At 35.7% G+C, this 13,717-nt stretch overlaps 1 protein-coding gene across 2 annotated transcripts; it reads right to left on the bottom strand.

Moving 5' to 3' along the window:
- Window positions 1–5,324: 5,324 nt before the first annotated feature.
- On the bottom strand, window positions 5,325–13,197 carry LOC123559136 (E3 ubiquitin-protein ligase TRIM33-like). Of its 2 annotated transcripts, none has more exons than XM_053544004.1 (2): window positions 13,064–13,197; window positions 5,325–8,691 (listed from the first exon to the last, which is right to left on the bottom strand). In XM_053544004.1, the coding sequence occupies exon 2, from the start codon at window positions 7,920–7,922 to the stop codon at window positions 6,906–6,908; it is 1,017 nt and encodes a 338-aa protein (XP_053399979.1). In that variant the 5' UTR covers window positions 7,923–8,691; window positions 13,064–13,197; the 3' UTR covers window positions 5,325–6,905. The 2 variants fall into 2 exon arrangements, with proteins under 2 accessions (XP_053399979.1, XP_045206890.2); XM_045350955.2 differs by having other exon boundaries at window positions 13,064–13,196.
- Window positions 13,198–13,717: the final 520 nt, after the last annotated feature.

The following is a 13,717-nucleotide window of genomic DNA, read 5'->3' as shown; positions in this document are numbered from 1 at the left end:
ACTCTGGTAATGAATAAAACATATTTTTCAGTCATCCTCCGTTTGAAATGTTTCCAAATCGTGTAGGCAATAAAGGCTTATAATAAGTAAACCTTGTCCTTTAATCAGCATGTCATTACATTTTGTAAAATTATTAGGTATTTCTTATAATTAGTATCTGATTATGTGTACAGTGGAATGTACAGATTTAGATATTATTTTTAGCATCATTCGAGTCAATAAAACCAGCGCCACAAATAGGGCATATCCTTTCCTTTCATTATCTCTACTTAGCGGATTTTTTCGACAGAAATGGTGTTAATGGGGTACAGTTATTTTAATCATTTAGCTTCTAAAATGTTTTAATTTAAGTTTAAATGGATGTCATAATTACAATATATAATTTATTTGAAACATGATATTTAAACGTGTCTCAGCTCTTTAAAACACTTTTATGCCTTTTTATGTATTCGACAGTATGTCTTCTAGGGAAAAGAGAGATAGAAAAATTAGAATATTGTGTTCTAGGGATGTTACTTCTGTGCTTTTGAATCATTAAAATGAAATGTATCTAAAAACAAAATTGCAAGAAGTTGTTACTTGATTTAGGTTGTTTTATCAATCTTAAAATGTTGTTGGAATTAATTGCATTGGAGGGATTCGGCCACCAAACTGCTAAATTATAATTTATGTTCAATGCAATCATGAAATTATAGATAATTTTCACCATTTTAAATACATGTTTTAGTAATTTATAATTCCTTGTGAAAGAAACACTGATTACTACTCATAACAACAACAACTAATCACCTTTGAATTACACAAAAATACTTTTTGACTATGGCTCTATGGGTTAATTATTTTGCCTCTCCAAATGTGTAACGATATAGGGTCTTAGCCTTATCGTTATTATCATTCTCCAACCCTTCATGTATATTTGTATAATTTAGTTTAAACATGAAACACCTTAACCGCACCTTTGCGTGATATATAGTTGACCCTATCAACAGGGCATCGGTTAAATATATTCTTAAGGTGTACCCAGACGGTCGAGTAAGGTGAAGCTAATAATAACTATGTCCTCATGTCTAGACTGTTTAAGATCACGTACATCCTATAAACCCGCCTTGTCATAGTATTGTGGCGCACACTGTTTGTAAGATACTTGTGAAGTTAATACGTTATTTTCAAGCCACCATTCGCGTCACGGTGTGCTTTGCTTTAATACTTGGAACTGTTATTCTATCAAACTGTTTTAATATTTATCTATTTAACTTGTACATACATAATAGAAAGAGAGGCTCGCGCTGATTTTATTCTATTCATTTAATTAAAGGAACATTCAATATAACTGTGTTTTGTTGTTTGATAATACCTTCTCAAATCATCTATGAGTTTTGTTTACTCACTGAGACACAACGCGAAGTAACAATACCCCTGAAATAATGTAATCTGCCAAATGGGTATTGGCCGCCAATTTCTGCGCTTACGTTTCGGCCCAGTTCATTAGTGTTTAAAGGGGATATTTTCATTTTGCTTTTACATAATATTTCTGGTTTCATGCGATCTGTTCTTGTTTTGATCATAAGCGGCTATACTTGCAGTCTTTGATATAGTTCATAGATTACAAAACCAGGCAAGTCTTTCCTTTTAAAAGGAAACTTTATTACAATTTCCTACCATTAAAGCGACTCGGTGAGACACATTATTTCGAACGGTTCTTTTTAAACAACATAGATATATGTTATATCAAATTATCTGAAATTGGAAATGTCCAATTTCTTTACTGAAACATGTAACTTACATCGATATAAAATAGATTGCAAGCGACTTAATGTGTAGAATTACAGTTCAAACAGTTTTAAAGCTAAGATAAAAAAACATTTAAACACAGATACTGAATACCAACTAATTATGTATCAAAGGTTGAAATAAGGTTACAATAATGATGTTTATTACATGTACACAGTGTTTAAATTATTGCTAGCTTCACCTTTTAAAGAGTGCACATTTGATACTCTTATATAGTACATTTGATCTCGTCTTGTGGCAAAACGAAGCTTTCTTTATATTAAATACTAGTATTATGCTAACCGTTCATTTTTCAAATATATTTCTAAGAAATCAAGAAAGATACCAGGACAGTATTCCACTGGCAGCTCTGTATGCGAAAACAAAGCAAGTGAAAACCATTGAAGATGTCATGAATGATGTCAGTCAACTCTTAGTTACGGAGATGATTTAATTGTTGACGATGATATCATATTATCAATTTCATATACCGAATTAACAAGTAACGATGCGGATGATGGACAGTCCTATAATAACAAAATAGGAGGTCATTTATAAACTGAGGTCATATTTTGAAAGTCAAAATACCGAGGACTCGGTGTTTGGATACTTATACAACTTTGGAAAACGTCTAAACAACACTGTTCAACACCAGACAACAATAACTCTTAAATTTTATCTAAGAAAAAATGACATTGTCCATAAGATGCCTGCGAACGAAATCTATGTTTTTGTTTAATAGTATTAATAATGTATTGTTAGAATCCAGTACATATATTAACACAGTTCAAGTAGTTGTTTTAAAGTAAAGGACCCGTAATGACAGTTGGTCATTTCCGTACGACTACTCACTCCAATTTCAACTTGCAATCTCGGAAATGTAGCTCAATGAGTACAGGGCTTTCCGTTAAATCCGGAGAATGCCGAAGTCATATAAGAAGAAAACGTAATCAAACGGAAATGTCCGACTGTCATTACAGGTCCACTATCTTAAACACGCAATGTACGTGCAATAAGTACAATAAGCACGATACAATAAGAAAACACGGATTCTCAAAACCCATTTATTTGCTAGTGACATCGCAACAAGTAGCTTAATGTTGCCCTAATTGCTCAACATTTCGCATAGCATTTAGTATAGTTATTAATCAATTTTTAAAAAATGCCTTTAGAGACTGATAGAGCGACTTTATTTAAAAGCAGTTGTTGCTCATTATCATGAATATCGTATACGGTATATATTATTTCCGCTTTTTAGCTCACCTGTCACAAAGTGACAAGGTGAGCTTTTGTGATCGCGCGGTGTCCGTCGTCCGTCCGTGCGTCCGTCCGTGCGTCCGTAAACTTTTGCTTGTGACCACTCTAGAGGTCACATTTTTCATGGGATCTTTATGAAAGTTGGTCAGAATGTTCATCTTGATGATATCTAGGTCAAGTTCGAAACTGGGTCACGTGCCGTCAAAAACTAGGTCAGTAGGTCTAAAAATAGAAAAACCTTGTGACCTCTCTAGAGGCCATAATTTTCAATGGATCTTCATGAAAATTGGTCAGAATGTTCATCTTGATGATATCTAGGTCAAGTTCGAAACTGGGTCACGTGCGGTCAAAAACTAGGTCAGTAGGTCTAAAAATAGAAAAACCTTGTGACCTCTCTAGAGGCCATATATTTCACAAGATCTTCATGAAAGTTGGTCAGAACGTTCACCTTGATGATATCTAGGTCAAGTTCGAAACTGGGTCACGTGCCTTCAAAAACTAGGTCAGTAGGTCAAATAATAGAAAAACCTTGTGACCTCTCTAAAGGCCATATTTTTCATGGGATCTGTATGAAAGTTGGTCTGAATGTTGATCTTGATGATTTCTAGATCAAGTTCGAAACTGGGTCACGTGCCGTCAAAAACTAGGTCAGTAGGTCTAAAAATAGAAAATCCTTGTGACCTTTCTAGAGGCCATATATTTCACAAGATCTTCATGAAAATTGGTCAGAACGTTCACCTTGATGATATCTAGGTCAAGTTCGAAACTGGGTCACGTGCCATCAAAAACTAGGTCAGTAGGTCAAATAATAGAAAAACCTTGTGACCTCTCTAAAGGCCATATTTTTCATGGGATCTGTGTGAAAGTTGGTCTGAATGTTCATCTTGATGATATCTAGGTCAAGTTCGAAACTGGGTCACGTGCGGTTAAAAACTAGGTCAGTAGGTCTAAAAATAGAAAAACCTTGTGACCTCTCTAGAGGCCATATATTTCATGAAATCTTCATGAAAATTTGCCAGAATGTTCACCTTGATGATATCTAAGTCAAGTTCGAAAGTGGGTCACGTGCCATCAAAAACTAGGTCAGTAGGTCAAATAATAGAGAAACCTTGTGACCTAACTAGAGGCCATATTTTCCATGGGATCTGTATGAAAGTTGGTCTGAATGTTCATCTTGATGATATCTAGGTCAAATTTGAAAGTGGGTTACGTGCCGTCAAAAACTAGGTCAGTAGGTCAAATAATAGAAAAACCTTGTGACCTTTCTAAAGGCCATATTTTTCAATGGATCTTCATGAAAGTTGGTCTGAATGTTCATGTTGATGATATCTAGGTCAAATTCGAAACAGGGTCATGTGCGGTCAAAAACTAGGTCAGTAGGTCTAAAAATAGAAAAACCTTGTGACCTCTCTAGAGGCCATACTTGTGAATGGATATTCATAAAAATTGGTCAGAATGTTCACCTTGATGATATCTAAGTCAAGTTCGAAAGTGGGTCACGTGCCTTCAAAAAGTAGGTCAGTAGGTCAAATAATGAAAAAACGTTGTGACCTCTCTAAAGGCCATATTTTTCATGGGATCTGTATGAAAGTTGGTCTGAATGTTTATCTTGATGATATCTAGGTCAAGTTTGAAACTGGGTCAACTGCGATCAAAAACTAGGTCAGTAGGTCTTGAAATAGAAAAACCTTGTGACCTCTCTAGAGGCCATACCCTTGAATGGATCTTCATGAAAATTGGTCAGAATGTTCACCTTGATGATATCTAGGTCAAGTTTGAAACCGGGTCACGTGCCTTAAAAAACTAGGTCAATAGGTCAAATAATAGAAAAACCTTGTGACCTCTCTAGAGACCATATTTTTCAATGGATCTTCATGAAAAGTGGTCAGAATTTTTATCTTTATAATATCTAGGTCAAGTTCAAAACTGGGTCACATGAGCTCAAAAACTAGGTCACTATGTCAAATAATAGAAAAAAACGACGTCATACTCAAAACTGGATCATGTGGGAAGAGGTGAGCGATTCAGGACCATCATGGTCCTCTTGTTCATTGTAATTTTAGGTAACAATTTCCTATAATATTGAAATTAATAAATGTATTTGCTTTAACAAGATCTATATAAAGTTCTAGCTGAAATCTTTCTTGAATGATTTAACGTTTTACCTAGGCATGTTTTTTCTAAGATATGCCCCCATTTCACTATCCAGCATCGGAAATTCTAGCGCACTTTCTCCATTGCAATCTTTATTGTTTGTATGACTCAAAGTTAGTACAGATACTAACCACAAGAAGATACTGTGCAAAACGTATATTCCTTTCTTCTTAGTTTAGAAATGATATAATTTCAATGTTTCGTTTAAGACAACACATCAGAACACAAACAAAATGCAACCATTCTGGCAAAAATAGTATTATTTTACGCTACTGAGCAAACAGGAAATAAAATACATGTATAATAAAAATGTATTGAATAAAAGAAGGAATTTAGACAACACATACTGTTCACTGACTATACAGAGAAGTATAGATTGAAGCAAAGCTGCAGATCAGACCAAATCTACATAAAATATACTAAAAATAAAATAATGGTAAATACTCAAGTGATACTACCATTTAAATAGTCAAAACTGCCTATAAAGACTACTGTTGGGAGAGCAAAATTCTTATTTGTTTTTTTTATTTGCAAATCATGCTTATAAATTCACAAATCAAAATATGTCTGGAGGAGGCCCTCTCTAGAGATCAAACATGATTTTAGCACATACTTGACTGTAACCTTTAGAGGCCTCCGAGGCTGAGTGGTTAAGGTCGCTGACTTCAAATCACTTGCCCCTCATCGATGCGAGTTTGAGCCTCACTCGGGGCGTTAAATTCTTCGTGTGAGGAAGCCATCCAGCTGGCTTCCGGAAGGTCGGTGGTTCTACCCAGGTGCCCGCTCGTGATAAAATAATGCACGGAGGGGCACCTGGGTTCTTCTTCCACCATCAAAGCTGGAGAGAAACCATATGACCTATAATTGTGTCGGTGCGACGTGAAATCCAACAAAAAAGTAGCATTTATTGCGGAACAGGGGAAGGTATTAGATCACTAATAGAGAACCTCCTTTTTGAAGAGTATTCAATTCCTACCATAATCCTACTTTTACTGCAATTCTTTGTGTGTGTTGGGGGGGGGGGGGGGCGGCGTAGGTTCAAGCCCTACTGGGACCAATTTTTTCCCCTTATTTTCTTTTTTTCTAGTAAGTTTTTACCTCTTTCAAGACTTATTATTAAAGATCAATCTTATAAGCGATTTCTTGGTGTTCAAAGTGAATTTACTACTTAAACAGAAGGGGGTAGAGTTACACATCTTTAAAAATATTGAGTTACACGCGGTGAAAGTTCTCTATTTTGCTTTCACTCTTAGATTATATATTGTGGAAGAAATTTAGGTAGGTCTCACGTCTGCCCTAAGGTTATTTTTAACCAGAGTAAGCAAAATTCAAAACAGAAACACAGTATTCGACCTTATTTTTTCAATGTTGAAGTATGAATTCTGTCTCATTGAATCCGTTTACTTGCGGCACCATAGAAAAAATGATTTTGCCATTTTTATTTTGTGTATCATAATTGTTTAACAATAGTTTCAAACTTTGATGTTTCATTTATTAAAATTAAGGGTAAAATGAGTTTTCTGCAAACGTTTTGGATAGTGGCTATCACTTTGAAATTTGTCTCTACTTGAGCTTGTGGAGATACCACAAGTTATACAAAATTTATATAAAAAAAACGGCACGGTAAAAGTTGTTTAAAAATTGCAAAATAGTGCTTTTGTAAACATTACTATTAGTGATCGAATACCTTAATATAAAGAGGACCCTTTTTATCAGTTGCACATTCACATCATCTGAAATATTTTCAACACATTTTTCATATTTTTAGATGCAAAATTTCCTTCACAGTTACTCAGAAATAGTTTGTTTGTTTGACAGCAGAATGAAACAAAAAATGGGTATTGAACATGTTCATTCCGCTGTAGAATTTTCTTGATGTTCTTGCATGCTGGTGAAATCATGTGAATGCTTCCATTTTCAGTCCAGTTACATACAAGCACTGTACCGTCTGGTGTCACTGTGATTCCTCTAACAGTTGACAGTGTCTTGTCTTTGAATGCTGCTAGTATGTTGCCATCAAAGTCAAATTTATAAAGTGCTGTCGGTTTATCTTTCATGAAACCTTTATCATTAGAGACATAGAATGCCATAGAATCATGAGAAAATGCTATACCCCCTATCTGTGATAAATCTGTTGAAGATATTGTTTTCACAATATTGCCATTCATTTTCAGAATTTCAATTTTGCCAAGATACCCAATGATTAGTTTATCATTTTGACAATCAATTTTATGAACCCTGCCATTCACATTAATGTCATGACTTTCAGTGAGTGTGTTTTTCTGTGTGATAGACAGAAACTGTATTTTCTGTTTATCTGGAAGCGTAACTGCAATAAGGTTCCTAGATACAACTGCCACATCCAGCGGCCAACTACACAGTTCATGTCTTGTGGATAGTTTCCTCTGTTCAATATCAACCATTTTCAAACATTTGTTGTTATTGTCTGCAAGTACTATTTGACTTGGTGAAATAAGAGCAGATGCTGTAATGGCGCAGTCTGATTTATCTTCTGATGTCTTTACATTGATTTCCCCATCAAACCGTGGCTCCATATCAACTAAATTTAACTTTCTTTTTGGGTTTATCTGTAAGATTTGTTCTGTTAGAATCCCAAGCGGAACCTTAGACGAAACAATTTGTTTTATGTCAGAAGATGGTTCAAACTTGTATGGTTGTGTCTGGCATTTTTGGAACATCTGCTTAATGCTGACATCAATCTCGGTCATCCTGTCTTTCATTTTTTGGCTGCCACAAACAGTTCATTCGCCTTATTGGATTGCAGCTTCAGTTTTTCACTTAATTCTTTGATTTCATTTTGCACTGAATTTTTATCTGTTTCCAGTTGTGAAATTTTCTTTCCATTTTCCGCATTCCTGTTGTTCACTTCAGCCATTATCTCGCCCTCAGCTTTACCTAGATAAATATTCACTTCTTTCCTAAATGCCCTTATGTCAGCTAAAGCCTTTGTATGTGTTGCCTTCATATCTTCCTCAGCCATTTGTTTGCATGCCCCTAAATCTTCCAGATTCTGAAGAAATTTTTCTACTGTTTCAACTAGCCGCGTGTGTTCCTGACCATTGAAATAGCCATTTGAGATGTCTTGGATTCGATCTACTTTACAAGCTTTATGTTCTAAGACCATACAATCACCGCATCCTATTATGTCGTGAGAGGAGCAATAGAATTTAACTATTTCATTGGTATGCTTTGCACATAACTCGGAGCAAGGTTCTACGTCTACTTCCGGTACCAGGAATTTCGGCATAATTTTGCCTTCTAAAATAACATGATTTCTGCTCACGGATTGTTTTCGATGAACTTTTAGACATGCAGCGCAGAAGTATTCATTACAGTTCTTACAGTATCCCATGGCAACCACCCAATCATCGTCACTGCTACACGGTTGACAGAATATTTCCCCATCTTCAGCAGATGGTTGCCCTCCTGACGCACCATGTGTCTTACGACCAGATACTTCCATTTTCGTACCGCAGCTCAGTATTTGAACTGAAAACAAAATGATAATGTGATAAAGGTAAAGGGTATCAAGTAGTAAATAAATTTTCTATATGTTCGGTATCAAATAAGCTATCTCCTGGGAGATGTAACTCATTGCCAGGCCATTTTGTTTTTAAAAAAGGATTACTAGCCTAATGTTCTTAAATGATCTCTAAACCACAAAAGAACACCAAGAAAAATAGGGGTCATGTATCTTCTAAAAGAAATTTTTGTCTGACCGGTCACTATGGAATATCTTCCAAACTTACAGCTAAAATCTGGGTATGAACACATGTGTAATTAGGTCCTTTAACATTTTATTAAAAGCACGAAATCTCCTTGCAAACGCTAACAAGATGTCAGGTAAAGGTCAACAATGAAATAAAAACAGGACCTGGCTTACATAAAAATGCCACTTCAACTGGGAAAAAATGAAGTAACCCGGAAGTGCTGCTTGATTACCTATTTAGTATTTTTATACCTTTAAGAAAAAAGTGGCTGTCTATAATAGCGTCAGTTTCATTTGTTTAGTAACAGTAGCTTAATTGCATGAAAAATACAAAGTTTAACCTTGATAAAATCATGTTTAAGGTTTTTTTGGCATTTTCAGTAACGCGTGTCACTGCGGCAATTTTTTCTCAAAAATAGTTGTCTCGACATAACTTGTAATCATTTCTCCTACTTAGAGCTTATTTTTTGCCCTGTTCTTTTATTTTGTACTCCAATTTGCAAGCAAATTGCACATACAAAACTGTTAACTATTATAAAACATTCAACTCTGATAGTTATGAATTGGTAATATCAATTTATGCAGGAAATTGCATTGAAATATTCATTTTCTACCAAAATCTGAATAAAATAGCCCAATTATAATATTATATGTATCTGGAAAAAAATCAATTTTGGCCAGTGTTGTTGTTATAGGGTACACAGCAGTGAACAATTAAATTTTCTACATGCTCGATACAGAATTAGCAATCTGTTGAGCTCATGTGACCCAGATTTGAACTTGACTTAGAAATTATCAAGATAAAAATTCTGACCAATTTTCATGAAGATCCATTGAAAAATATGGTCTCTAGAGAGGTCACAAGGTTTTTCTATTATTTGACCTATTGACCTAGTTTTCGAAGGTACGTGACCCTGTTTGGAGCTTCACCTAGATATCACCAAGGTGAACATTCTCTCTAATTTTCATGAAGATCTCGTGAAAAATATGGCCTCTAGAGAGGTCACAAGGTTTTTCTATTTTTATATCTACTGGCCTAGTTTTTGACCGCACGTAACCCAGTTTCGAACTTGACCTAGATATCATCAAGTTGAACATTCAAATCAATTTTCATGAAGATCCATTGAAAAATATGGTCTCTAGAGAGGTCAAAAAAAATTTCTAATTTCAGACCTGCTGACCTAGTTTTTGATCGCAGTTGACCCAGTTTCAAACTTGATCTAGATATCATCAAGATGAACATTCAGACCAACTTTCATACAGATCCCATGAAAAATATGGCCTCTAGAGAGGTCACAACGTTTTTTCATTATTTGACCTACTGACCTATTTTTCGATGGCACGTGACCCACTTTCGAACTTGACCTAGATATCATCAAGATGAACATTCTGACCAATTTTTATGGAGATCCATTCACAAGTATGGCCTCTAGAGAGGTCACAAGGTTTTTCTATTATTTGACCTATTGACCTAGTTTTCTAAGGCACATGACCCAGTTTCAAACTTGACCTAGATATCATCAAGGTGAACATTCTGACCAATTTTCATGAAGATCCATTCAAGGGTATGGCCTCTAGAGAGATCACAAGGATTTTCTATTTCAAGACCTACTGACCTAGTTTTTGATCGCAGTTGACCCAGTTTCAAACTTGACCTAGATATCATCAAGATAAACATTCAGACCAACTTTCATACAGATCCCATGAAAAATATGGCCTCTAGAGAGGTCACAACGTTTTTTCATTATTTGACCTACTGACCTATTTTTCGATGGCACGTGATCCACTTTCGAACTTGACCTAGATATCATCAAGATGAACATTCTGACCAATTTTTATGGAGATCCATTGAAAAATATGGCCTTTAGAGAGGTCACAAGGTTTTTCTATTATTTGACCTACTGACCTAGATTTTGACGGCACGTGACCCACTTTCAAACTTGACCTAGATATCATCAAGACGAACATTCAGACCAACTTTCACACAGATCTCATGGAAAATATGGCCTCTAGAGAGGTCACAAGGTTTTTCTATTATTTGACCTACTGACCTAGTTTTTGACGGTACGTAACCCACTTTCGAACTTGACTTAGATATCATCAAGGTGAATTTTCTGACCAATATTCATGAAGATTTCGTGAAATATATGGCCTCTAGAGAGGTCACAAGGTTTTCTTATTTTAGACCTACTGACCTAGTTTTTGACCGCACGTGACCCAGTTTCAAATTTGACCTAGATATCATCAAGCTGAACATTCAGACCAACTTTCATACAGATCCCATGAAAAATATGGCCTTTAGAAAGGTCACAAGGTTTTTCTATTATTTGACCTACTGACCTAGTTTTTGACGGCATGTGACCCAGTTTCGAACTTGACCTAGATATCATCAAGGTGAACGTTCTGTTTAATTTTCATTAAGATCTTGTGAAATATATGGCCTCTAGAAAGGTCACAAGGTTTTTCTATTTTTAGACCTACTGACCTAGTTTTTGACCGCACGTGACCCAGTTTCTAACTTGACCTAGATATCATCAAGATGAACATTCAGACCAACTTTCATACAGATCCCATGAAAAATATGGCCTTTAGAGAGGTCACAAGGTTTTCTATTATTTGACCTACTGACCTAGTTTTTGACGGCACGTGACCAAGTTTAGAACTTGACCTAGATATCATCAAGGTGAACGTTCTGACCAACATTCATGAAGATCTTGTGAAATAATTGGCCTCTAGAGAGGTCACAAGGTTTTTCTATTTTTAGATCTACTGACCTAGTTTTTGACGGCACGTGACCCAGTTTCGAACTTGACCTAGATATCATCAAGGTGAACATTCTGACCAATTTTCATGAAGATCCATTGAAAATTATGGCCTCTATAGAGGTCACAAGGTTTTTCTATTTTTAGACCTACTGACCCAGTTTCGAACTTGACCTAGAATTTACCAAGATGAACATTCTGACCCATTTTCATAAAGATCCCATGAAAAATGTGACCTCTAGAGATGTCACAAGGAAAAGTATACGCACGGACGGACGCATGCACGCACGGACGACGGACACTGCGTGATCACAAAAGCTCACCTTGTCACTTCGTGACAGGTGAGCTAATAAAAATATTGTACGAGAACAAAAAAGGGATCTGCCAAATAAAAACAAAAGCACTGCAATGCAGAGCAATTTATACAAAGCAAAGTCATAATTATATGACCTTTGACCCCCAAGTGTGACCTTGACCTTGAAGCGAATCATCAAAAACATGCTCTCTGCACGTTGCCTCAGTGTGGTGAACATTTGTGCCAAGTTTCTTTGAAATCCGCCAAGCAGTTCAAGAGTTACAGAGCGGACCAAGCAAAGTCATATATGACCTTTCACTCCTAAGTATGACCTTGACCTTGAAGCTAGTCATCCGAAACAAGCGCGCTGCACGTCGTCTCAGTGTGGTGAACATTTGGGCCAAGTTTCTTTGAAATCCTTCAAGCAGTTCAAGAGTTACACAGCGGACACGAAACACACTCATATGACCTTTAACCCCTAAGTGTGACCTTGACCTTGAAGCTTGTCATCCGGAACATGCGCCCTGCACGTCGTCTTGGTGTGGCGAACATTTGTGTCAAGTTTCTTTGAAATCCTTCAAGGGGTTCAAGAGTTTCAGAGCGGACAAGAAATTGCTAACGGACGGACGGACAGACGGACACCGGCGTCATATCATAAAACGTCACTTCGGGCGTATAAAAATGGAGGATATTTTCTTTCCGCCATTATCCGATAGCCCTGAAGTGCTGCTTGATTACCTATTTAGTACTATTGTACCTAAACTTGGCCTAGTTTAAAATAGATAACAAGTTGTATCAAGTTTCGCGATATTTCTGATAGTGCGCTTCATAATTTAATGTAGTTAAAATCATAACCTTTACCTGAAATGAATAAACTAAACAAAAACTTAACATCTAATTTAATGAATTCTACTGTTAAAGATCAGGTCGTGTTAACTATGATCAAGTTTCATTTCTGAGATATATCACGGGATATCACATGACAGAATTTTATGTCTTTCTTTGTTTAGGTAACATTTTTTTGTATATCTACTGCTGCTAAAGAAAAGAATCCTCAGAAAATAAGTGTTATTAAACTTGATAACTGAAACTTACTGTTTTTGGATCAGGTCTTCCTAATTTTTGTTCAATCATTTTTCCGAGTGTGTACTCCAAAAGAATGTCCTACATTTAACTTCCTTGTCAACCTGGGCTCTATCAAATATATTTGCACTGAGTTAGATATTGTTGTCATCATAAATCCAGCTATTGTATTTGTATAGTCGGTGCTCATATCAACTTATCATAGTATTTGCTTTAAAATTAGTAACAACAGAAGGATGAATGTAAGGCAAGTATCACTGTAATGTGTTCGAAACTATTAAATAGTTTTTTAATTGTTACTTTCTTAATGAACTAAAATACATACGAAATCAAACCTGTTTACTACATTTAGGAATTGAAAAATGTGTCATTTGTTCACATATGTAATCTCTACACAAGCACATTAACACTACATGTATTTAATAGATAACAGGTAAAAAACAAAGTGACCTTTATACGCAGGTTTTATAGGTGTGGCATGTAAATGGAAGTAGGCCTAACCATGAAAATGGTCAAAAAAAATTCTACCTTAATTTAAGAGGGCATACGAGAAAATATGGAGTATAGTCTTGGAGTGGACTTGTGGAGTGAGATATTGGAGTCAAAATCATTTTGTTTTGTGTGTGTGTTTTTTTTAAGTATCAGATATATTGATTACATGATGAA

This window comes from Mercenaria mercenaria, chromosome 5, assembly GCF_021730395.1.
Source record: "Mercenaria mercenaria strain notata chromosome 5, MADL_Memer_1, whole genome shotgun sequence".
Taxonomy (NCBI): Eukaryota; Metazoa; Mollusca; class Bivalvia; order Venerida; family Veneridae; genus Mercenaria; species Mercenaria mercenaria.
This window is presented reverse-complemented; position numbering and strand designations above follow the sequence as displayed.